General features: G+C 41.8%; 2 protein-coding genes and 1 long non-coding RNA gene across 5 annotated transcripts in view; 2 read left to right on the forward strand and 1 right to left on the reverse strand.

Annotated features, from left to right (window-relative positions):
- The window catches only part of LOC138976023 (sarcoplasmic reticulum histidine-rich calcium-binding protein-like), a 19,580-nt gene extending 16,053 nt beyond the window's left edge, over positions 1-3,527 (reverse strand). For both annotated transcript variants that reach the window (XR_011458848.1, XM_070348812.1), the window contains exon 1: positions 3,397-3,527. Coding sequence is in view for 1 of the 2 variants with exons in the window: in XM_070348812.1 (XP_070204913.1) it covers positions 3,397-3,470 (74 nt within the window). In the remaining variant the exon portion in view is untranslated. The remainder of the gene's footprint in view (positions 1-3,396) is intronic.
- An 83-nt stretch (positions 3,528-3,610) lies between these two features.
- LOC138976025 (uncharacterized) overlaps positions 3,611-24,015 on the forward strand; it is a 35,927-nt gene continuing 15,522 nt past the window's right edge. The window contains exons 1-11 of one of the 2 annotated variants that reach the window (XM_070348814.1): positions 3,611-3,678; positions 4,544-5,277; positions 8,322-8,539; positions 8,946-10,370; positions 11,015-11,121; positions 12,044-12,149; positions 12,627-12,728; positions 13,272-13,379; positions 14,405-14,500; positions 15,452-15,483; positions 15,875-15,935. In XM_070348814.1, coding sequence (XP_070204915.1) covers positions 3,647-3,678; positions 4,544-5,277; positions 8,322-8,539; positions 8,946-10,370; positions 11,015-11,121; positions 12,044-12,149; positions 12,627-12,728; positions 13,272-13,379; positions 14,405-14,500; positions 15,452-15,483; positions 15,875-15,935 — 3,021 coding nt within the window. In that variant the 5' untranslated portion in view covers positions 3,611-3,646. The remainder of the gene's footprint in view (positions 3,679-4,543; positions 5,278-8,321; positions 8,540-8,945; positions 10,371-11,014; positions 11,122-12,043; positions 12,150-12,626; positions 12,729-13,271; positions 13,380-14,404; positions 14,501-15,451; positions 15,484-15,874; positions 15,936-24,015) is intronic. The other variant, XM_070348815.1, reaches the window with a different exon arrangement.
- LOC138977419 (uncharacterized) lies at positions 17,432-20,009 on the forward strand. The gene is made up of 2 exons (XR_011459268.1): positions 17,432-18,299; positions 19,092-20,009. It is a non-coding gene; the product is annotated as an uncharacterized lncRNA (long non-coding RNA).

Genomic DNA, 24,015 nt, shown 5'->3' on the forward strand with positions numbered 1-24,015 from the left:
CACACACACAGACAGACACACACACACACACACGCACATACACAGGGCCGTAGCAGCCCTACCGGCCACTCCGGCCATGGCCGGACCAGTTTTTTGTTAAAAAAAAAAAAAAAATCGTCTTCATAAGCTTCAGCGCTGTGTTAGGAGGAAGGAGGGGTCGTGACTTAGATCGCACAATGACAGCGTTAAGCGAGAAATTGTCACTAATTGACATTCACAAGTGAAGACTATAGATCTAAATCTAAAGTAAAACTAAAAGGCAAACTGCGTATGCACCGACTGAGACGCATTACTGATCCACTGAGCCATCGCGTTTTGCACTGAAGAGACATCTGAGTTATCTACCTTAGTTCACGTTTTTCGTTTCCCGGGAAAAGTACCTTTTTATTTTTTTTATGGCCGGACCACTTTTAGGAGCTGTGCTACGGCACTGATACACCACGACCCTCGTCTCGATTCCCCCCTCTACGTTAAAACATTTAGTCAAAACTTGACTAAATGTAAAAAAGATTTATAAGCAGTGAAATTGTTTGAACAATGACCATTATTTAAAATGGCGGAATTAAAAAGGCTTGTTTAAAATGCAGAAACGATGGACTGACCATAATATTTTATTATTTTCAGAATTGTTGATTAGTCTCTCTCAAATCTTCCTGATCCAGGATCTTATTTGGATACAGCAATTATGACACAATTAACAGGGAGTGTGTGCATAATTACTCGCAAAAGAATGGAAATATCAAATATGGTATAGCCATCCTGTAACAGTACTAACACAGCATATTTTCTGAAAGAGTCTTGGGCAGACAAGATTACACTCAAACCTTATAATTATTTAATTTGCAAAAAAACAGTCATCACATAATCACACCAAATTTTATGAATGGGTACATCTTAATAAGAATCTGTGTGTCACTGTATGTGCATGCAATTTTACAATGTGTGTGTTCCTATAAAAACACACACTGCGTAAACAGTACACAACAGAATAACTAGATAGATCTATATTTTGAAGTGCACGTACACTACTCTGACATTACCACTCAGGACTTTTCGCAGATCATATTTCTGTAGTGAAATGTGAAAGGGGAGATTGTGACAGTCGTGGGATGCGGCATGATGGCTTGTCATGGCAGTCCCCTGTTTTTGTAAGGCAAGAATTGGTGAGTGAAGCTGCGAGAAAGTACTGTTTCTTGGGCAATTCTTGTCTCGAGGAACGCTAGGATTAGTCAAGCGAAGGCGAGGCAGCTTTTGGGTTGCTCGCTCTGCGAGAAAAAATGGTGGCCGCGCAGCTGCCAATTCGATTGGCTGTCCAAGGCTGCTTACAGACCAGTGCAGACGGCCTTTTCGTTATCAAACAAATAATGGTGTTTAATTTTCGAAGTGGATTCACAGCGCGCGGCGCGTTGTGCAGCGTTGCGATTTACAATGCGCGGCGCTACGAGGAGCGCTGCGATTCACGACGCGCGATGTATTCTGCTGTTACATTTTCTTCACAATCGCAAAGTTTACAACAGCTACATCTATCTGATCTATTTGAGAAATAAAACTCAATAAAACGAAAAACAGAGCCCCATTTTCTCTCTCTCACTCTTTCAACTGAGTTCACCATATATCGCTGCGCCGATGTAAAACGTGCCTAAGTTCCGGTGTAACACGAGAAAATTACTCCTACGAGATTTTTACTCCGGAGTAAACATTTCGTACGAAAAAGTTACTCTCTTTACGAAAAAAGCACTCCCCCATTGCACGAGAAAATTACTCCCCAAGACAGGTGAGTTCCGAGTAAACATTTCGTAAAAAAATGGTACTCCCCTGACGAATAAATAACGAATAAATTACTTCACCCCAACACGAGCAATTTAACTTCCCATGCCAGGTGTACGAAATTTTTACTCCCTAGTCCCCTGTTAGTCTTGGTGGTGGAAGGGGTGGAGGGAGGGTAGCGCGACATTCGTGTGCGCGAGATCACTTACTGGCATTATCCCTTCGCCCGCATTCCATTTTTGCGTACGAGATTTTTACTGGAAGTAAAAAAAATGGGGAGTAAAAATTTCGTCGAGGGAGTAATTTTTTCGTGCCTTGGGGAGTTCTTTTCTCGTACGAAAAGTGTACTCGGAGTAAGAATTTCGTACGAAATATTTACTTCGGAGTAAATTTTTCGTGGAGTAAACATTTCGTGTTACACCGGCCTTGAATACTTGGCAGTCATATCACTACATGTCGTTGCAATGGCTTCTACTATATGGAAAGCAGCTGAGTTTTTAAACTGGGATGACGTTTTTAAACAAGTATCCGAGTACAGTGCCGCAGAACCGCTGTTAATCGGTGTAACACCAGTTAACACTTCAGCAGCCATTTTGGAATTCGCGCATGCGCAGATCGTTTTTTTCGTGGTTTTTTTCCCCGGTTGATTAGAACGCGTATATTCAGTCTGCAGAAAGTGCAATTTTGTAGTCTTGCAGCCCTGAAGTTGCTTTTGAGTGTCCAAAGAAAGAGTGTAAAGGTTATAAGGATTACATCGGGCACACAAATACGCGATTTTACTTGTTTTTCTGGTTGATTTGAACGCATGCGCAGATCGTTTTTTTCGAGTGTTTGTTTTTTCTCCTCTTTCGGGTTCCTTCTTCGTTCCATGTAAGCGCTGGAACTGTTAACTGGTGTATAGATTCACTTGAGATAATATAATAGAGGTAGGTGCAATCAATTGTTGTTAAAAATGTTGCTGATAATCATACATGTACAAAAATAAAGCGCGTCAACAATCTGCGCTGGTGAGAGCAATAGCCGCGCTCTGGGAATCGCTGTGCTGCACAACACGCCGCGCTCTGTGATCGCGCTCTGTGAATCGCTTGCCTTTAATTTTTGTGTAGCTGGCCTATACACTCACTTTCTAGCCCCGCGAGTGGCTAGGCGCTAGCATGTCTCGCCATTAAGAAACACTTGTCAGTTATTGCTGAAGATAGGAAATCGTCCTCCTGTTTATGAGTATATATATATGTACCTAAAGTAGTGGGATGTTGCCATGAGTGGTGCAATGTTTGACCCTATGCGGTCAGTCCCTCACAGACACTGACCCCAGGACTTTTGTCAGACAAGGTTTCAATCTCAGTTTTAAAGTTTGATCGCTGCCTAAAGCCGACTTTGGTCTGCAGGTTAAAAATCAGGTAGGCCTATCTGCACCATGACCATGACTGACGCCACACCGTGCACGGTAGCGACCAGCTGCAAGTGCAAAGAACCAGACCCGAAAGAAGAAATGTTGTGTGACAAGCTCAATTTAAAGTAAGTTCGTAATGCACATACTAAGGCGAAGCAAGACACCATTCACATTTTCTGTAAATTAAAACTGCAGCATTGACGCTTGATTATATGTAAACAAAAACCACAATTTACCTTTCCGAGTCATCGAAAGATTCGCTGGCAGCCGCCATGTTTACAACACATATGAAAACTTGCGTTGTGCCCATTGGACAAAATCCCCTTAAAAACAAGTGAGAAATATTTTAGTTTTGAAATAGACTTGCAGTTACTAAAAATAACAAGTATTTTTAATCTGTATGTATTTTCTAAGTTTTTTGGCTTCATATATTCGACACATGTCGTAGTTTCGCACCAAAAGCTGTGTGTATCGCTCCAGAACACCATGGATCATAATCAGCGATCTACGAAAAACAGGTACAAAATGCGACCCAGTTTTACCACTGATCAAGCAATCGCGCAGTGCTTTTGATTAAATGTTTAAACATCTTGTGCAATGCGTTTTCCGTGACGGGCATGCAAGTGTTGAAAATGGTAATTCTTCATTGAAACTGAGGCGGCTGTCCTCAGCTTTCCGATGTGCTGAAGTCGTGAAGCTAACACATTTCCGCAATTATGGCATAACCAGTTTCGAGATCGCATTATTGGCAGTTTTCAAATTGTAAGCTGACGTACAGCTGTTCTATTTTTAAGTCTTAACGCATCATGCATGGAAGACGGGTAAACGTTTTGCATTTGAATCTTGGTCTCGAATTTGTCATTAGTGCCAGTGCCAGTGCCATGACCGAAGACTTGCGCGTTAATCCGTGATTCCAACAGGTTGTCACAGTTGACAGATTCTGTCAGTGTCACGGTGTCACGACAGTAAATGAATGATACACTAATCGAGTGTCTAGTTTGTATTTAAGATGGGAGTAAATGGTTTGATGAAATTCTATCAACGAAAACTGATTTTGTGACAAGATGTGGCTGTATCAGTGTATGCTCCATTCGTTTCTGCACAGATATTATGAGATATAAGTGGCAAAAGCAAACTGACATTTGATGAAATGATAAGCAGAAATATCAAGTTTTTTTTAGAAAAGATTTAAGTTTTTGAGGATAGTAATAGAGGAAAAAGACTCATCATTTGTTACCACTGTTGTGTGGGATTGGTAATGGCATTGCAAATCAAAAGAAAAGTCCGCAGGTCAAACAATTTTGTTTCTTAAAACTATAGATTTTCACAAACCAAAACAGTTCTTCTGTATGTATTCATGCAAGCCACTTCAAATGTGTGCAGGTCGCATGATTTACCAAAGCAGGCAAGGAAGCCTGAAGGGTCACAGCCAAAATCACGACAGGGGTTGAGTGGAAACCAGAGCTCCGTTGTCACGGCAGCAGTGAGTGCAGGTCAGGATATCCAGTTCTTAAATGCAGAATTTTTACGCCACCACCAGTACGGAGGGGTACCTGCCATGCTGAAAGGAGGGCCTGGTGCCAATACGATCCCAGCGCATGTGAAAATCCAGCGCGGGGCGGATGTGTACCATGCGCCTCTTCCAGGACAGGTTATGATGCTCAAGGCAGATAAGGAAAGTATGCCAGGTCCCCTCGGAGATCCCCCCCCTGTCGCATTGCCCACCACAAAAAGTTCCTCCCTCAGCCGAGATATCTCGCCGTCACGAATCACAGCGCAGGTCAATCAGGTCATGTCTGAAACGACAGGCCAGCCTCTGCTCTTGTCGGCGCTGACGGGCAGATTGCCACCACAGATGATGATGGCTGGAACCAAACCCGATCATCTGCAAGATCCCAAGCGTGTGCAAGATGTTTCAAACCAGCGAGGGTCTCCCTACCACACAGTGGAGCAGAGGCACTCCCCTGTGCAGGTGGATAGCTTCAGAGCAGCTATGGAGGGCAGAGAGGCGAAGAGGCCGTTTGAGAATTTAATGCGGGCGGCTGCGTTGCTTCAGGCGCAGGAGCTGCAGGGAAGTTTGTCACCCAGTCGCCAGCAGTTTGGTGTGCAGCAACTTTGTAAGTTTCTCTGTGCAGATTAACAGAAGGATTTCCATAATTTAAATTTTTTTAGCCTTTTAAAGGTCCTTGTCTACATTTTTATACAGAAATCGACATTAAACCATTAAAATGCTGAGCCTATTACCTACAAATAGGAACAATACACCCCTCTTCGATCAGGAAGGACGAAACCAAGGCAGCTGTTTGAAAATTCATTTTAGTACTGTATTCCAGAGTAGTAGGATATCCTTTTTACATTTAGTCAAGTTTTGACTAAATGTTTTAACATAGAGGGGTAATCGAGACGAGGGTCGTGGTGTATGACTGTGTGTGTCTGTCTGTCTGTCTGTCTGTGCGTGTGTGTGTGTAGAGCGATTCAGAGTAAACTACTGGACCGATCTTTATGAAATTTGACATGAGAGTTCCTGGGAATGATATCCCCGGACGTTTTTTTCATTTTTTCGATAAATACCTTTGATGACGTCATATCCGGCTTTTTGTAAAAGTTGAGGCGGCACTGTCACACCCTCATTTTTCAATCAAATTGATTGAAATTTTGGCAAAGCAATCTTCGACGAAGGCCGAACTTTGGTATTGCATTTCAGCTTGGTGGCTTAAAAACTAATGAATGAGTTTGGTCATTAAAAATCGGAAACTTGTAATTAAAATGGTTTTTTTTTAAACGATCCAAAAATAATTTCATCTTATTCTTTGTCATTTTCTGATTCCAAAAACATATACATATATATGTTATATTTGGATTACAAACAAGCTCTAAAAAATAAAAATATGAAAATTATGATTAAAATTAATTTTCCGAAATCGATTTAAAAACAATTTCATCTTATTCCTTGTTGGTCCCTGATTCCAAAAACAATACAATACAATACAATACAATACAATAACTTTATTAATCTCTAAAAGAGAAATTGCATTGCTGAGCGTTTGTGTCCGTAATAATAACATACATAAAACATTCAAAATAAACATTTGTTCTTTGTCATGAGAAAATATAGCACATTGGTTATCACATAAGAAAGTATATTAAAAATAAATTAACATGCATTCACCATCAACAATGCACAAACGAAAGTCAGCACCTTGCCGGTTATCACATATTGTCTAAGAGAGTAGAATAAGAGTATATAATCATGCAAAACAAAATCAACAATACTGAAACAATACAGAACACTGACCCCGTGCATCAGAGCGACAACACCAGCATCTACCGCCCCACCTGAGAATTGAAGATGTGAATTGCAGATGGAATGAACGAGTTTCTGTAGCGTGTGGATCTTGCGGTTGGTTGTCTGAATCTGTTGCTCCTGTCTGTCCGTCTACTGTCAAATTCCGGTCTGAGTGGGTGCGAGTCGTCAGCCAAAATCTTCTGTACCTTGTCAGTCAGTCGTCGTTCATGTGTTGATGTGAAATTGTCCTGCTTCCTCCCAACCACCCCACTTGCTTTCCTGATGAATTTATCTAATCTATCCCTGTCTTGCTTGTTGATGTTGCCACCCCAACACACGGAGCCAAAGTACAACACACTATTGCACGTTGAAGTGTAAAACATCTGAAGGATTTCTTGTCTGATGTTAAAAGACCTGAGTTTTCTCAAGAAGTACAGGCGAGAGTGGAGTTTCTTCACAAGGGCATCAGAGTTTGGTTTCCATGTCAACTTATTGTCTATAATCACCCCCAAATACTTACATATAGATATGATATGTTTGGATTAAAAACAAACCCAGTAAGCTAAAAAGAATAGACATACAGAAAAGCGTGTTATCCTGCTCAGCGCGACCACTACCACACTATTCTGCATGGCTTGTCGATTTCACTGCCTTTGCCACGAGCGGTGGACTGACGAAACTACGAGTATGTGGTCTTGGTGAAAAAAGCAGTGCGTTCAGTTTCATTCTGTGAGTTCGACAGCTTGACTAAATGTTGTTATTTCGCCTTACGCGACTTGTTTGGAAAATGCCGAGGGCAAAACTCCTCTCGAATACCGTGCATTTTGTTCGTTTAAAAAAAATCGTGGACAGCGCTCCAATACCCAGTGTCAAACTGTTGCTGTGATTGTGTGGGTGTGGCTGTCAGCAAAGTGACATGAATTTGATTGGTCGATATTTATACTTAGGCCCCCCCAAAAAAATTGTCTGTTTCTGGTCACCCAACCAACCCTAAATTTCGTCGCCGACCCTAAACTTTTTTTTTCCCAAACTCAAAATTTTTTTTTTTTTTGGTGGTAAAGGACAGGGTGAGAAAATGAACAACAAAAACGTGTGAAAACGAAAGTCCGCTGACGATTTGTAAATGTGTTGAGTGTCTTGTCTCTATGTATAGTGAATCCAGTCTCTTTGCGCGATTTTTAAAGTTAGTTTTATTGGTCTACATTTGGGGTAAAAAATAAAAAATAAAAAAAAAATCCCTACCTACCGACCCTATTTTTTTTAGCCATGTTACCAGAAACAGACAATTTTTTTTTTTTGGCCTTATAGGCAAAGCACATGGTCTCTGCACATGGAAAACGAAACATTGGAAGTGTTACTCGCACTTCCCAAAAATAAAAACATATATATATATTTTTTTCAATACATTTTTTTCCCGTGCTTCATTCATCATCTGACATAACTTTTTAGCGAAATCTAACCATACAAGATTATTGAAAAAAAGCAGAAGACCACCTTCAAAGATTGGGTTTGAATGTCAAGACTTATTTTTACATAGTATGTCAGTGGGTTTTTCTTCTTTGAGGTGAACTAACACCTGCTGTTCCTCCTATCCCTTTGGGTTTGGAAGCAAAGAATCAAATCAACAGTTGATATTGTAGTGTTTTAAAATTAAATTAAAAAAAATTTAAAAAAATCAGCACAGCTTCTTACACGACCCTTTTGTTGTTCTTCTTCATCTTGTTGTTGTTCTTGTTTCTTTTAGTTTTACAATAGAGAAACATGAGTAAGGACTACGTCAAACTAACAAAACCACAATCTGAAGACAGGCATAAATAATCAGTTATCTGTTTGTAGATCTATGTCAAATGCCTGTGTGTGTGTGTTGGATTTTAGCACCAGGCAACCATCAGCATACAGACAACAGGAATCGGACGCCATCACCAAAGCCAGTGTCTGCTGCACGGTCACCTCAGGGTCATACTCATAGTGGTCAGCGAAGGTCACCAGTAGGTCAAAGGTCATCACCAGCACCTGCTCAAGGGTCAAGGTCCTCACCAGCCCCTGCTCACAGCCAGGGCCTTTTGACAGCCATGCCTGTTCCCATGACAATGGTGAGATATTGTTTCGCACTTACATTTTTAAAGTAACAAGAAGAATGCATTAGAATCTTCAGACTTCCAGCTGAATTGAGACTTTTTGTTATGCTTTAACGGTACATTCATAGAGCAGCTTCTTGTGACTCAGCCCAGAATTGTGCTTTGTTTGCTGTCATAGGTTGCATGATCAGTCTACTGCTATATGATCATTCCTTTTAAATAAAAACATTTTGATGATTTTCATTGGTTTTGTTTTTGTGATTTCTGCCTCGTCAAATTTCAAAATGATATCCTTGTAAGCTGTGCAGATTTTTTCATGAAACTGTTGACATTGTTCAGATGTGATTCTTGATTTTTGTTTGAACTTGAACCTTGCCAGCATGTGATCATCAAACATTGGCTGTTCTATATTGTCTGACAGGTCCAGATACCACACATGGGTTTGGTGCAGCAGCACTTACTGTCAGGCACCATAGCAAACCCGCACATCACTCCAAGCGCACACACCACGCCAGGACAGCATACCACAATTCCCTTTGCACCATCTGTGCCCTCAGCGGCATCTTCTAATGTCAGACTGTCAGCTATTCCCATCGACATGTCAGGTATGCCATCTCCACAGAAGCCAAAAAGCAGCAAGAATTCTCACGTGTCTATCGGCACCGGAACCGATTTGAAACATTACGCCAGCCACGGAGCACAGACCAGTAAAGGGTCCGGTACCGGAGAGTCTGTGAAAGTGAAACAGGAGGAAGCGAAGCTTGGTCATGCGTTTCAGCCACACCGGAAAGAATGGAGCGCACAGGTTCAAGGCAGAGGGTTGGGAACCCAGGGTTTGGGTGTGGCTGTGAGTCAGAGCATCGCGTCTGGTGGGATTGAGAAAAGAGGTGTTAGTCCCGTCATGTCAGCTGTGAGTGTGGGTGGCGGTCTGTCATATCCCAGTGCCATATCATCAACCAGAACGTTTACCTCAGCAGCCCCTTCTGCAGTCAACATCCGCAGAAGTCAAGGCAGCACAGTTCCTGAACGCCAAAGGTACAGTCCCACGCCAACATCAGCGCACGGAGGCAAACCGATATCGGTGCCTTCTAGCCACTCCCATGTGCACGCCCACATACACCAGCACTCCGCTCTGCCCCGACATCATGTTCCGGTCACTACGGTCAACATTGTTCCATCTACCATCAATCATGTTTCCACGGCGCCCATTTCCCAACCCATTACCAGCATGTCTCGATTACCGACCCCCTCCACTCATATTCAGCCCACCGCTCTTCGTGTGAAGCAGGAACCGAGAGCAACAACAGTGTCGTCGACCGTCACCGCTTCAGCAGTAAGCTACCAACCCCACCACCACCAATACCATCGCCAAAGTCCCCCGGCCCAAACCATCACCAGCCAGACAACAGAGTGTGGCCCGGTGGTCAAAGACTTTATCCCCGTGGTTCAATCCCCGGAGCCTCCTCCCTACCACCCGCAGCAACACCCAATTCCTTCCCACAAGAACCCTTTCACCTTTCCAACGACGGGGATCAAAATCCACGACCTGTTGGGCGACGGTCCCAGCTACACGCTCACCAGGCAGGTCAGGGAAGCCAAAGAGTTAGAACGGGCTGAAGCCAAAGCGTTTGAGAAGAGTCAAGGGCAGTTTTCTGTTGGCAGCAAGTCTTTTTCAGACGTTACAGGCCAGAAACAGACTTTCCGTTTTTTTGACTCCATGGATCAGAAAGACGAGATGCCTCGGTTAACACTGGAAGGTTTTTATCCACCCCTCAAGTCAGAGGCAAAGCACGGAGCTTTCAACCATGTGGGCAGCTTCCCCAGGACTGACGGAAAAGAGCAGCTGGTAAGGAAAGATCTGGCTCCTAGAAATCACAGACATGATCATGCACACACTTGCGCACACTAGAAATCACACACACACACACACACACACACACACACACACACACACACACACACACACACACACACACACACACACACACACACACACACACGTCAACATGCAGCCTAAAAAATAACAGTTTACAAAACAGGATAAATGAGCTTTCCGTGGAGACCCAGAACAAAAATCAGTAGATTTGGACCACCAAGGCAGTTGGTATGGACCACCAAGGCAGTTGGTATGGACCAGCAGCTGTTTTAGCTCTTATTTCCTGGGCTTCAAGTATCTATAATACAACCTTGCCACCTGTAGAAAAATGAAGCGTTTGATGTGAATAATCTTTAAAACTAATAAGAGAGAGGTGATACACAAAATTACAGCCAGGTTGATGCTACATTTGAACAGATTCTCATAATACTTTAAAGTGTAGTGGTACAGGTATGCATGTTGCTTTCAAAAATATTACCACGCGATATTGCTTGCAGTTGCAGAGGAGAATTGCGTAGCAGCTTACAAATCGAATAGGGTACATTGCTTTGCCAATATTTGAACTGGAAGATGCTAAACGTATATATATGCTTAAAGTGTTTGTGTGCTTGCAGATGCAGCCGTATAACAGGCGCCTTCAGAACCTCAACAACTTCCCCTCCATGGCACAAGCGTATCGCTCAGCCTACAGGTCACACTCTGTCGCACTTCAGCGAGCAAAGTAAGTGTGTAGCAAAGCATTTGGTATGGTAAGACTAGGCAGGTGCAGGGTCCAAGAGGAGAAAACTTCGTTAAGATTCTGATTTTTAGAGAAAGTGTTGGCCCCGTCTCTCCCGTTTCTGTGACTTTTGCTATTGTTTTTGTTGTTGTAATTATTGCTTAATTTGCAGTTATGATTTCTACGGTATAGCTCTGTTGCTGGTTTTACACTTGGGCTGTCTATGGTTTCTATTGTACGACTGTTTGCTGTTTTAATGTGTACCAGGTAGTGGTAGTGGTATTGCAGTCTTATGTCTTTTGCATGTTGGTGCATTTAGTGTATACTGACTCCATAATGAAGGGTTACATTTATTATTGTGGGAGAGGAATAGGGTGTCAGCTGTCAACCAGGAATCAGGCTTGTGTACAAGTGGCTACAACACATTCAATCTTTCATGAGTGGGATTCTTCCGGTATATTCCGGAAATCCAGATTCGTAATGTCTGTAGTGATGTTTTTTTGGTTGTTAATTATACAAATCCTTCAGGGTCTTGGGGCTCCCAGGCCCCCCCCCCCCCCCCCCCCCCCCCCCCCCCCCCCCTTTAACATTCTTCAGGATGCATGACATTTTTTGCGCCCTATAAATACCCTTATTATTTTTCAGTTCCACTCATGATCTTTTCGTCAGTCTCTGCATTTGCAGTTTTAAGTCTGTGAAAAGATTTTAAACAGATTTCTTTAGGGAGCGTTTACATTCTTACAACAAGGGTCATTTAATGATTTATGTTATGTTCCCACGTCTAGTAGTAGTACTACAGCAGTGGGGAAGCAGGTGCAAGGGGAAGGAATGGGTTAGCACAGGTTCAAGACAGTGCACAGTCCTCTGGGATTTTGTTTTGCGTACATCAATCACGAATGATGTGTGATTTATTGTGTTGTTTCAGGGCTGGTTCTATCACCAGTGCTGCCAAGTCATTGGACCTGCTACGGGTAAACATTCAGAAAAACATCAACAAGGAGCTACATGAGATTATACAGAAATACGTGGATGTGAGTTTTGTGTGCTTGCATTTGTGTGTGTGTGTGTATGTATGTGTGTACATGCATGTGTGTGGGACTGTAAGCAGTACTGTTTGAAAATTAAATGCCTGATGATTGTGTGTGTGTGTGTGTGTGTGTGTAAAGATAATCATGTATGTAATGGCTGTGAGGACTGATGATCAAATGCACACTCCTCCTTAGTTACACAAGGAATGTAGCTGTGCCTGAAACCAGTATTCTGGCAGATAAGCATTTCAACAGGCAATGTCCAAATGACAATGACAATTTAAAGGGAAGAAGATAAAGATCATCCCATGGGTCTAAAAATGTTTGTGGCTTGAAGCACTTTCAGGCATGGTTTTCATATATATCCCACATGCATCCATGTTGTTGTCAGATTACATTTACATGCAGAAGACTCATTTGTTTTGTAACTGAACAATCGTTTCTTTAGCAGTGGATTTTATATCTGTGTGTTCTTTTCAGAAATTCTTCCGCCCGGCAGCAGACAACATACGGCTGAACAACGGAACAAACTCTGTCAGCGAGGAACATATCAACGCTGTTTGTCGCCAAATCTTTGAAGAGGTGAACTGATTTATTTCTTGTAATCATAGCCTCAATGTAAAACTATCAATAATCAAAGCCATCAGCCAGAAAACATGCGAACAAAGAGAAAAACGCATTACACAGGGTACAGGTACACACTTTCACACGCATTTCTGCCCGCACTAACAAGGAGAGAAACACACACAGATGTATGCTTTATATTAAATATTTTGTCTTGCAAGTTTTTCAAGTCAAGTCAAATTTTTTTTCAAGAAACCCCATGGGGGTACATAAAAAAAAATAAAAAAAAATACAAGAACAATAAAGAGAGGAATGCAGGTTGTTGCATCAATACATACACATAAACTCGTTCCGTTGAAAAAAGAAAAAAGAAAATAACTTGTTTTGCAGTGTGAAAATCAAATCTCCATATGCATTCATATGCACGCACACACACTACGCACATACACATACACACACACATACACATGCACACACACACACACACACATGCACATACATTAGCCATGCTTTTAAAAGGACTTTTTTTTAATACATTTTGTTGTTGTGTTGTAATTTCAGGCCAAACGGATGTACGCCACAGAGACGAGGCGCAGCGTAACCCCTATAGGTGATTTTCCAGACAACGTCTCTGAAACGGGCAGCTTGAACGGCAGACGGGTTTCTCCAGTAAGTCAACAATGCATACCATAGGAATATGCAGTAGTTTTCTGAGTTGTGTTATCTGAGAGAAATTATGCAGAACCTATGTTTGCAATAGCCTGGCGCTCAGTGGCCAATATATATAAGGGAAATCACTCAACATTTTTTTTAGCAATATTCGTAGGTGTTACCTCCACTCTTCAAGGGTTAGTTATCCTAAATTCTTGTGTCGTGTGACGAAAGCTTGGAGACAAATGCAAGTGCTTTCGACCATTTGTGCTCTAATTGTGTCTTCATATCAGTTCTGCATGGTCTCCTGTCATCCACATAGATTACTGTTTGTGAAAGCATTGATGGACGGGCGCAATAGCCTAGTGAATAAGACGTCGGCCTCCCATGTGGGAGGTTGAATGTTTGAATCGCGGCCACGTCTGGATGGTTAAGAGTGGAGATTTTTCTGATCTCCCAGGTCAACTTATGTGCATATCTGCTAGTGCCTTTGTGTGTACATGCAAATACAAGACCAAGTACGCATGAAAAAGATCCTGTTATCCATGTCACGTTGTCAGAGTTAGGTGGGTTAGAGAAACACAAAAATACCAAGCATGCATCCGCCGAAATCAAAGTATGGCTGCCAACATTGGGGGGGGGGGGGGGGGGGGGGGGGGGATTGTCATACGTCATACACATAAAATCCCACTCATGCAAAAAAGAAGAAGATAGCATCAATGAGTACTGGTTATGAGGCTTGTTGAATCACACTTTGGCTTCCAGTGGCAACATTTGGCACACTAGATTCAGCGGATGTGGAATAGTTCTTTCTCCTCATTTAGCAAACTCTTGTTATTGTATTGCGATGGGAAATGGCATCTGGCTTGTGATTTGATTATGTTATAATGCTGGAGGATGTCACTTGGCATACAAGACCTCACATCTTAACAATGAATATTAATTAGGCAGGAGGTGTTCCACATCCACTGATGTATTGTAATGATTGTAGATTAGATGAGAGGAAGTGTGTTTATACTCCAGTGTCCAATGTTTTATTACAGATTCCCTCAAGTAAGAGAACGAAGGCTTCGGACAGTGACTCGGAGAAGGGCAGCGAAAACGGTATTCCCAAGAAGGTTCCAAGGGTGAGTGGAAATGTAAGCGACTTTAAAGGCACACTCCTTCCTGTTTAATTAACTCATTGTCTCCCAGGTACGGATATATGGCTCTATCTGACCAGGTACGGATATATCCGCTCAGACTGTTAGCTTCAGTCACTTCCTGTAACGTCCATACAACGCCTGCATTCCAGCGTGTTGATACACAGTTACTACACAGTTACTACAATTCTGAGGGACCTGCTGCAGCACAGCTGGTCTAGGCTAAAGAAAACTTGGTCAACATCGGTGGGGTAGAAAGTGTTAAACAGTTTGGCACCCCCCGCGGGTTAGGGGGAAGAATTTACCCGATGCTCCCCAGCATGTCGTAAGAGGCGACTAACGGATTCTGTTTCTCCTTTTACCCTTGTCAAGTGTTTCTTGTATAGAATATAGTCAATGTTTGTAAAGATTTTAGTCAAGCAGTATGTAAGAAATGTTAAGTCCTTTTTACTGGAAACTTGCATTCTCCCAGTAAGGTCATATATTGTACTACGTTGCAAGCCCCTGGAGCAATTTTTTGATTAGTGCTTTTGTGAACAAGAAACAATTAACAAGTGGCTCTATCTCATCACCCCCCCTTTCCCCGTCACGATATAACCTTGAACGGTTGAAAACGACGTTAAGCACCAAATAAAGAAAGAAAGAAACAGTGGGGCTCACCGTCTCAGATCAGGCCAGGTTAAGGTGGGACAAGACCAGCCCTCCACTTGGTCACATACCAAACATGAGCGGCCTGGGTGCTCTCTGTGTGCAGTGGGAAATGTTTTGCTGAATTAATTTGTCTAAATCCACTGGTGGATAATTCACTTCAATCAATTGAAATGACGGAAGGTGAATTAAAAACAAACAATTTTCTCAAATAACACTCACTTTTTAATCTCTGAACATTGTTCTGTTTACTTTGCTTTGTTTTCTGTTATTATTACAATTGTTGCTGTGTGCTTTCAGCGGAAAGGCCGACCCCCATTGAACAGTTCAGGGTCAGTATCAGTCTTTTATTTGTTATTTAGAGGGGGAAAAAACAGATGGATACTCCTACCCCCCCCCCCCCCCCCCCCCCCCCCCAACCCCCTCCCCTTTCATAGATTATATATGTAGATTCTTTGTGAACTGTTTGGTTTCTAAGATTTTATTTGTGACTGTGAGGCATTTTTCCTGCAAAGATAGTTGTGTGCGTAATGATAATGATTTTCCCCCCTTGCATTTTGAATAGTGGTTTATGCATGTATATGTTTTTGTTTTCCTCTGACATAATACCCAACAACATATTTCTGGACCATTTGTGCACCTAAATTTACATTGAACCAAGATAAATTAAAAATAATATTTCCTCATTAAACAATAAGTGGTAGGACTTCCTCTTGCTTACAGGAGAACCACACCAGTCAAACCGCCGCCCAAGGAAGGCAATGTCAAACGAGAGGGGCCCAAGGTAAAGCTATACTCTTACAACTCTCACAAACATTTTCACAAATGTACTAACCACCTCCGGGACAACCTGTGTCTGGCCTGTCTGAAAACACCTCCGCGTGAGGGGTTTTGCTGCCAGCGCGGTGAAGATAAAGAGGGAACATTTTCTCTGCCCGAGCAGCAGCAAGCAGGATGTCTCTGAACTGTAACACTTAGGTAGAGTTTGACAGATAATGAGAAACCTTGTAAGACGATGATTTGGGGAAGTTTTCTGTCGATTTTTTTTACCAGTCCACTGAACATTTGCTGCATGGTAATTTAAAAGCATGCGCAGTAATTTACATGGAAGAGCAACGTTGTTTTCTTCAGTGTCGGAGTCCTGATTCAGTTCATTGTCAGATTTGTTTTAGTGCTAGAGGTATATGTACCACACCATCATCTAGCAGGCGAACTCTGTTGGGTTGTTAGGAATTCTAATCTGTAATCTAGAAAATATGAGCTAGTTATTCTGTCAGAGGCAGAAAACGTAAGACGAGCTAACATAAGGAGAGAGTACATGGAGAAACTACTGTCTAGAAAGACTACCCCAACACAGCATTTAAAATTGGAATAAATGATTTTCAAACACTAATTTTAAAGGTCCTCGTCTACATTTTCTGACAGAAATTGAGATTTGACCGCTAAAATGTTTAATCCATTCACTAACACTTTCAAAAAAACACCCCCCTCCGATCAGAAAGGACGGAGCAAGTGTAGCCGTTTGAAAATTCATTGATGTATTCCATCGTAGTAGGATATCCTTATTTGGAACATAATCGTAGTAGGATATCCTTATTTGGAACATAATGTAAACCGGAAGTTTTCAAAGTGCTCAACCACCCAGAATTCCTAGCGATGAGCAGCCGCTGGCTTGACGAAAGTTCTCTGGTAAGTTCTTTTTATCAATTATGCAATACATTCTTGTCGTATAAAACTTTTAAGTGGCTGCAAACAAGGCTTCATTATGCAACAAAACAGTTTCAAGCAATGTGTTTGCTCTGTTCACGTACTGTGTTCGTCATTGGTAGATTTTAAATCTTAGCCGAGTTGACGCATTTCAGGGAACCTCTCAAAAGTCAGATTTACGCTTTCAGCAATGCACATCACGGTACTTTGTTTTATGGCGGTTTACAAAGAGGCTCTGCTTAATGATTCGGTTCAGGAATTAAGGAGTCATCATAAAAATAAAGCAAAAGCATAGGTCTAACGCTAACTGAATGTTTCGAGAGGCACAGTTCCGACACTAGTGACACACGAACACTGACAATGAAATCTAAAACGCTTGCAATCGATCTAAATTTGTATTTCTGCACACACAAAACATTTCGACTACAAAATAAGGATCGGAATAAAAAAAAAAGGTATTTTCCAACAAGAGTCCTTGATTTGTGTGCTTTCATTTATAATGAGTTTACGCCGGTAGACTACTACCCGCAACATCGATGTCAGAATCGCCATTGATTTTCCTGCAAGACTGACTAACAACAAACACTGTACATGAGGAATCCCATTGTAGTTTCTTTGCTAACAACTACAGATCTAACTGAATCAGTTGAATCAGAGATCTAGATTCTCCGGTCGAATCTTAGAATGCAGCTGGTTTTTATTTTTGTATTTCTTAGGTCTATATGTGTGTGCCGTATGTGTGTAAAATGTGCGTGTTTGTGTGTATGTGTAAAATGTGCGTGCGTATGTCTGTAGATGTGTGTGTGTGTTTGTGCGTGTGTGTGTGTGTGCATGTGTGTGTACGTAGATGCGTGCGTGCGTGTGTCAGTGTGTGTGTGTGTGTGTGTGACATTCACGTGGTAGTACGAGTGATTGAGTGAATCGGAGTATCTGTACGTGTTTGTTTTCTTATACCTGATCATGTTTTCTTATACCTGATCATGTTTTAGACGATTCATGTATGCATTTATAGTTCTTAAAAATGCCAAACGTGTAACTCATTATACATTTGCCCCTTATGGCATAAATAAACTAATACTGTACTGTATTGCATGGTAGGTATAAGTCACGTATTTTATTCAGTTATGATTCATGTCCGTCAAGTATAACCGTTTGTCCATGTCTTTTAACAGTTTTGTTTTGTTGTTTCTTTTTTTTCTGCAAAAGCTGTCCATTTCGATACTCAGGTCGAACAAAGTACGTTTATCTCATGTCTCAACTCTGAGCTAAACATCGTCTCCACCGGTCAGAAGAGGCAGGGCAGGGCCAGCAGGTGCGGCAGTGTTACATTGTTTGTCAGCGGAATCGGGAATCAAGGACACAGAGTCCGCATGCGGACAGCAACTCAAGAAGCTGCCGCCAAGAGTTATCGGGAAGAAAGATCCAGTCTCTTAGTCTTACAGTGAGTTCGTGTAGTTACAAATGTAATGGTTTGAAGATTTCTTCTCTCTGTTATTGCTTGAGTGCTTATGTTAATCTCAGTTATTCAAGTATGGGCTGTATATTGTAAATGCGTGTGTGTGCATATGAGAGAGAGAGAGAGAGAGAGAGAGAGAGAGAGAGAGAGAGAGAGAGAGAGAGAGAGAGAGAGAGAGAGAGAGATGAGAGAGAGAGAGAGAGAGAGAGAGAGAGAGTGAGAGGAGAGAGAGAGAGAGAGAGAGAGAGAGAGAGAGAGAGAGAGGGGGGGGGGGGGGGGGGGGGGGGCGGTGGTGACACACTATACTTCCGTTTCCTGTTTAAAAGGATACTTACAAAATCGACAATCCCATCAATCAGTCGAGACACAATTTATTAACAACAGAATTTTAATTATATACCAACTTATTTAATGCATACACTCTTACATATATGTATACATCTGAATGCATAAAGCACACACACACAAACATGTACAAAGTACCCCCCCCAAAAAAAAAAATATATATATATAAAAATAAAAATGCCACCCATTAAAATGCTGATAACTCATGAATTACTTATGCAACTTACTTCAAATTTGGTGTACATTGGCCTGAAATATGGGATGATAATTCCACAAAGTTTCATGAATGCCGGTCAAGTGCGCATGGCTTATAATTATATCTATATGCCGCTGGTTTCATAATACTACATCTACTAAAACAGATAAAATGGATAAAAATTTGAATGCATCACATTATTTCATGACAATAGGACTTTTAACTGTGTTGGTCAGAACATGATTAACGAGATGACCGCGGGGGAGCTAGCTGGTCCTGTCCATTGCTGAGCGGCTCGCTCCCATCCCCGGTTTTGGGCATGGCCTGCAGAGGATCCTTCCCAGAGGAGCCTACTTCAAGTGCAGCCACATGTCCTTCCAGGTGTGTTTGTCACCACTACCAAGATAGGTGAAGGGAGGTTGATAACCACCCGTCAAAGACCTGTAATTACAAAAATAGTACTTAAAAATCTGAAACAGTTTCAAAACTGTTAGCACACTGCTGTTAATCGCCATAAGTTGTGCATGACTCGACTATGATGTGCCGTAATTATGCATTAAAATTATGATGAAAAAACAACGACCTGAAAAGTGATGGGCGTGTCAGGATAGGGCGGATAATCGTTATATGAAATCTTTAGAAATGTGTCCTGTTTCAGTTATTAATCTTTAAATGTTATAACAACATCCTGGAAATTCACTTTGTAATACTAAAGTAGAAATGGCCCAGTCAGGCTGATTTTTTGGCAAATACAGGTTGACCTTAAAAAAATGCAACCCTCAAAAATGTTAATAACTTCTACATCTGTTGACCAAATCACTTTATATTTGGGGGACATAAACTTAAGCCTATGCATGACCCTTCCACATCTTGGCAACTTTTTTTTTTGAAATAGCACAAAAGTCTGACCATTTGATCTACAAAATTGCCCCTTTGTGAAAGTGTCACGGTAGCTGAAGTTTATGTCACCCAAATATAAAGTGATTCGGTCAACAGATGTAGAAGTTATTAGCATTTTTGAGGGTTGCATTTTTGGGGGGTCACCTGTCACCCAGTCTTCTTCAAATTGGCAAAACAACACTGCTTGGCACAACAGCTGAAACAAATCAATTTGTGTGGGCAAAAAATGAGTTGTTCTTCAATTTGAGATAATACATTTTTTTTTAAAAACAGGGTCACTCTTGCTCACACAATCAAATCTGCATCCAAATCAGTATGTGTTGTTCACATATCTTGTCTAACATGGACGCTATGGCATGCTGAGCGGTGTAGGTGTCAATACTCTCAGCAGGCATAAAAGGCAGTTTTGAAGCCATTTTAGCGGGTAATAAGACAAAGAATGGTACATTTGAGTAACTCGCAAACGCATTGCCTTCAAACTTTTGGAGATTTGTGTTAACACATGTCGTAAAGTACACACGAAATCTCAAGTCATGTGAGGTATTAGTTCTGCTGTTATAAATGCGACATCCCAGAAAGAGTTTTAAAAATAAAGATGTACCCTGTCCGATTGAACAGAATTTTTTTTAGAATTAGCATGCATTTAGAAAAATGAAAGCTTCAATTTACCCTTAAATTTAATACAGTTTCACCAATGGCTGTTCAAAGTGCACTTGTTTAAACGCACACACACATTTTTGGAAAATGCTTTTTCAAGAGCCATTGATCAGTTAAGCGTGTTGGCAGTGAGCTTTGCTATGCGTAGGCCGACATTTGCGCTCAGCGCTCTGAATGAGTCAACTTCTTAAAAAAACTACTTTCGCGTTGAAATCCTCATACCACCCATGTCTGATAAAATATGTACATGAAATTTGAGTATGTGGCGCATCTGTCATTGTTCTTGAAGATTTCAACAAATAAAATTTGTTCAATGATTCAGCAAAAACCTATCGTCAATTTAAGAACTGTTTCTGACATGACAAATAACAGCAGACCTAATGTCTCAAATTACTTGAAATTCCGAAAGTACTTTACAACATGTGTTAGCACAACTCTCCGAAAGTTTGAAGGCAACGCGTTAGCGAGTTACTGTTAACCCGTGGCTTGTAAAAATGTAAAAACATTTTACAAATCACGTCGAACCTAAAACCGCGATTTGTAAAAATGTAAAAATATCGCATTCCACAAAGTAATGCATGCCTTTTATTTTTATTAATTTTTCTTGTTTAGAGCCTCTACGCTGAGTGGTGGGGGTGGTTTTAGTTCCACATCCCATGTTGGTGCAATCCCATTTTGCCACCGTCCCATTTTTTGCCCCATCCCATTTTTGCGACATTTCACAAGCCAAGCGTCGTTTTACAAACATGTCATAACAATAGCGCGACATCCCATTTTGACACCATATCCCATTTGGCTGCCATGCCGTTTCACCGCATTCCATTTCGCCCCCATCTCATTGTCGCAACATTTCACAAGCCAAGCGTCATTTTACTACCGTGTCATAACAATAGCGCGACATCCCATTTTGACACCATCCCATTTGGCCGCCATCCCATTTTTTATTTATTCTTCTTGCCAAGCCTCACTATTCTACTATACTGCGTTATTCAACTAGGAAGACATGGGGCCCGGGTAGCTCAGGTGGTAGAGCACTAGACTTGTGATCGAAAGGTCGCTGGTTCGAATCCGGGCCGGGACGGACACGGGTCAACTTTATGTGCAGACCCAGAGACGGTATCCATCTCCCACCCCCGTGTCACCACAATGGCACGTTAAAGATCTTGGTCATTCTACCATAAGTGCAGATGGCTGATACCACCTAAACACCCATACATCAAAAGCCGTGAGGGCGTAAAAACTCGAATCGTATAAACCAATTCATGTCCAATATTATTATTATTATTATTGTGATCATTTTTATGCGCCTAATCTAGATATAGCCCTAGGCGCTTACATATTAATTTCTGCCGTTTGAAATGGAATTTTTTACAGACAGACAGACAAACAGACATTTTTTACACACAATATATAACGCATTCACATCGGCCAGTAAAGCTCAGTAGCCTATTAGGCGAGCATTCACCTTTCACGGCCTTTATTCCAAGTCAAACGGGTATTTGGTGGACATTTTTATCTATGCCTATACAATTTTGCCAGGAAAGACCCTTTTGTCAATCGTGGGATCTTTAACGTACACACCCCAATGTAGTGTACACGAAGGGACCTCGGTTTTTCGTCTCATCCGAAAGACTAGCACTTGAACCCACCACCTAGGTTAGGAAAGGGGGGAGAAAATTGCGGCCTGACCCAGGGTCGAACACGCAACCTCTCGCTTCCGAGCGCAAGTGCGTTACCACTCGGCCAGCCCAATATAGGCAATTAAGACCTGACGGACAATAAGCCCCTTATAAAAAAAAAGGAAGACATTCTGTTTACGCCAAATCCCATTTTTGCCACAATCCAAAATGTCACGAAATAGGGATGGCGGCGAAATGGGATGACGGCATGGCGACAAAATGGAATGTGGCGCTAGTGGTATGACATGGTGGTAAAATGACACTTGGCCTGTGCAATGTCGCGAAAATGGGATGGGGGCAAAATGGGATAACGGCGAAACGGGATTGCGCAAAAATGGGATGTGGAGCTAATGGTACATGATATGGTGGTAAAATGACACTTGGCCTGTAAAATGTCGCGAAAATGGGATGGGGGCGAAATGGGCTAAACGGGATTGCGCCAAAATGGGATGTGGAGCTAATGGTACATGATATGGTGGTAAAATGACACTTGGCCTAAGAAATGTCGCCAAAATGGGATGGGGGCGAATTGGGATAACGGCGAAAGGGGACTAATAGATCCCTTGACTTTGGGGTAGTGCGACTCTGTCACTGCTAGCTTTCCACTGGGAGGAAGCGACCGGAATTTCCCAACGATGGGACCTCCAAGTAATGAAAATAAAAATAAAAAATAAAAATCTTAAAATTAACAGTTTACCCCAAAAGTCAAGGGATTTCGTATTCGTCCCTTGACTTTGGAGTTGACAAGAAAATATCGGGCGCAAAAACGTGATTTGTAAAAATGTTTACCGTGATTTGTACAATTTTTTTGTCTCATTACCCGCTAATGCGGCTTTAAAAACTGCCTTTTATGCTTGCTGAGAGGATTGACACCTACACCGCTCAGCATGCCATAGCGTCCATGTTAGACAAGATATGTGAACAAACAAAACTTACTGATTTGGATGCAAATTTGATTGTTTTGTCTAAGAACATGCTAAACATGTTTTGTTTTAGCAGTTCTGATTCGTTGTCAATTTTAACGCGGGAACCTTGATTTTGCGAATTTGATTTTGGGGTGTGTTTGTGTTGTAGGCTTCACTGTATCGACACTACGTCATGTAAACTCAATCTGTTTTCTGAATAAGTTAGGGGCATAAAAGGCCTTTCCAGTCATATAATTGGTTTTACGATAAACGGCCTCATCATAAAGATCTGCCCTCAAACGCATCTGTAAAGTTTTTTTATGACAAGTAGTGTAGAACAATCACCATCTTGCACATCTGATCGCAAGATTATGCATCCCCGAAAAATTCTGCTATGTCTCCGGCGCATCAGTATCTGTCCGAAGTGTTTGAAAACAACTAATTACAACACACACACCCCCCTTCCCAACCTCCACCCCACCCCCCCTCCCAACCTCCACCACCCCCCCCCTTCCCACCACCACCACCCCCCCTTCCCACCCAAGGAAAAAAAAGAAAAAAAGAATAAGCACATTGATAAATACAAGGAGAAGGAAAGAATTAATTTACTCTTTTTTTTCAATAGTTTTTGATAACAAATCTATTGCTTCTAGGTCATCATTATCAGGCCGATGATTAAACCAAAGCTTAGTCACGGAAATGCATATATGGACTAAAAATGACGTGTTTTTTTCTTGCAGGACAATGGCTTGGACATTTATGACTTCATCCTGAATCGGCAGAGCAGCGATGTATTCTCACATGGATGCCATGGACGCCTTCCACCCAGCGGGCACACAGATGGTTCACAAATCTACCCACTTGTATATTGCATACCTACCCCCTCACTCTCAACCATTGCTCCTTCAGTTCTGTAGTAAAACATAGAGCGATCATTTCTGAAAATATTGTAAGACATTAGCTTCTTTACTTCTGCAGCTGCATCAAAACACACACACACACACACACACACACACACA

This window comes from Littorina saxatilis, linkage group LG9, assembly GCF_037325665.1.
Source record: "Littorina saxatilis isolate snail1 linkage group LG9, US_GU_Lsax_2.0, whole genome shotgun sequence".
Lineage (NCBI taxonomy): Eukaryota > Metazoa > Mollusca > Gastropoda > Littorinimorpha > Littorinidae > Littorina > Littorina saxatilis.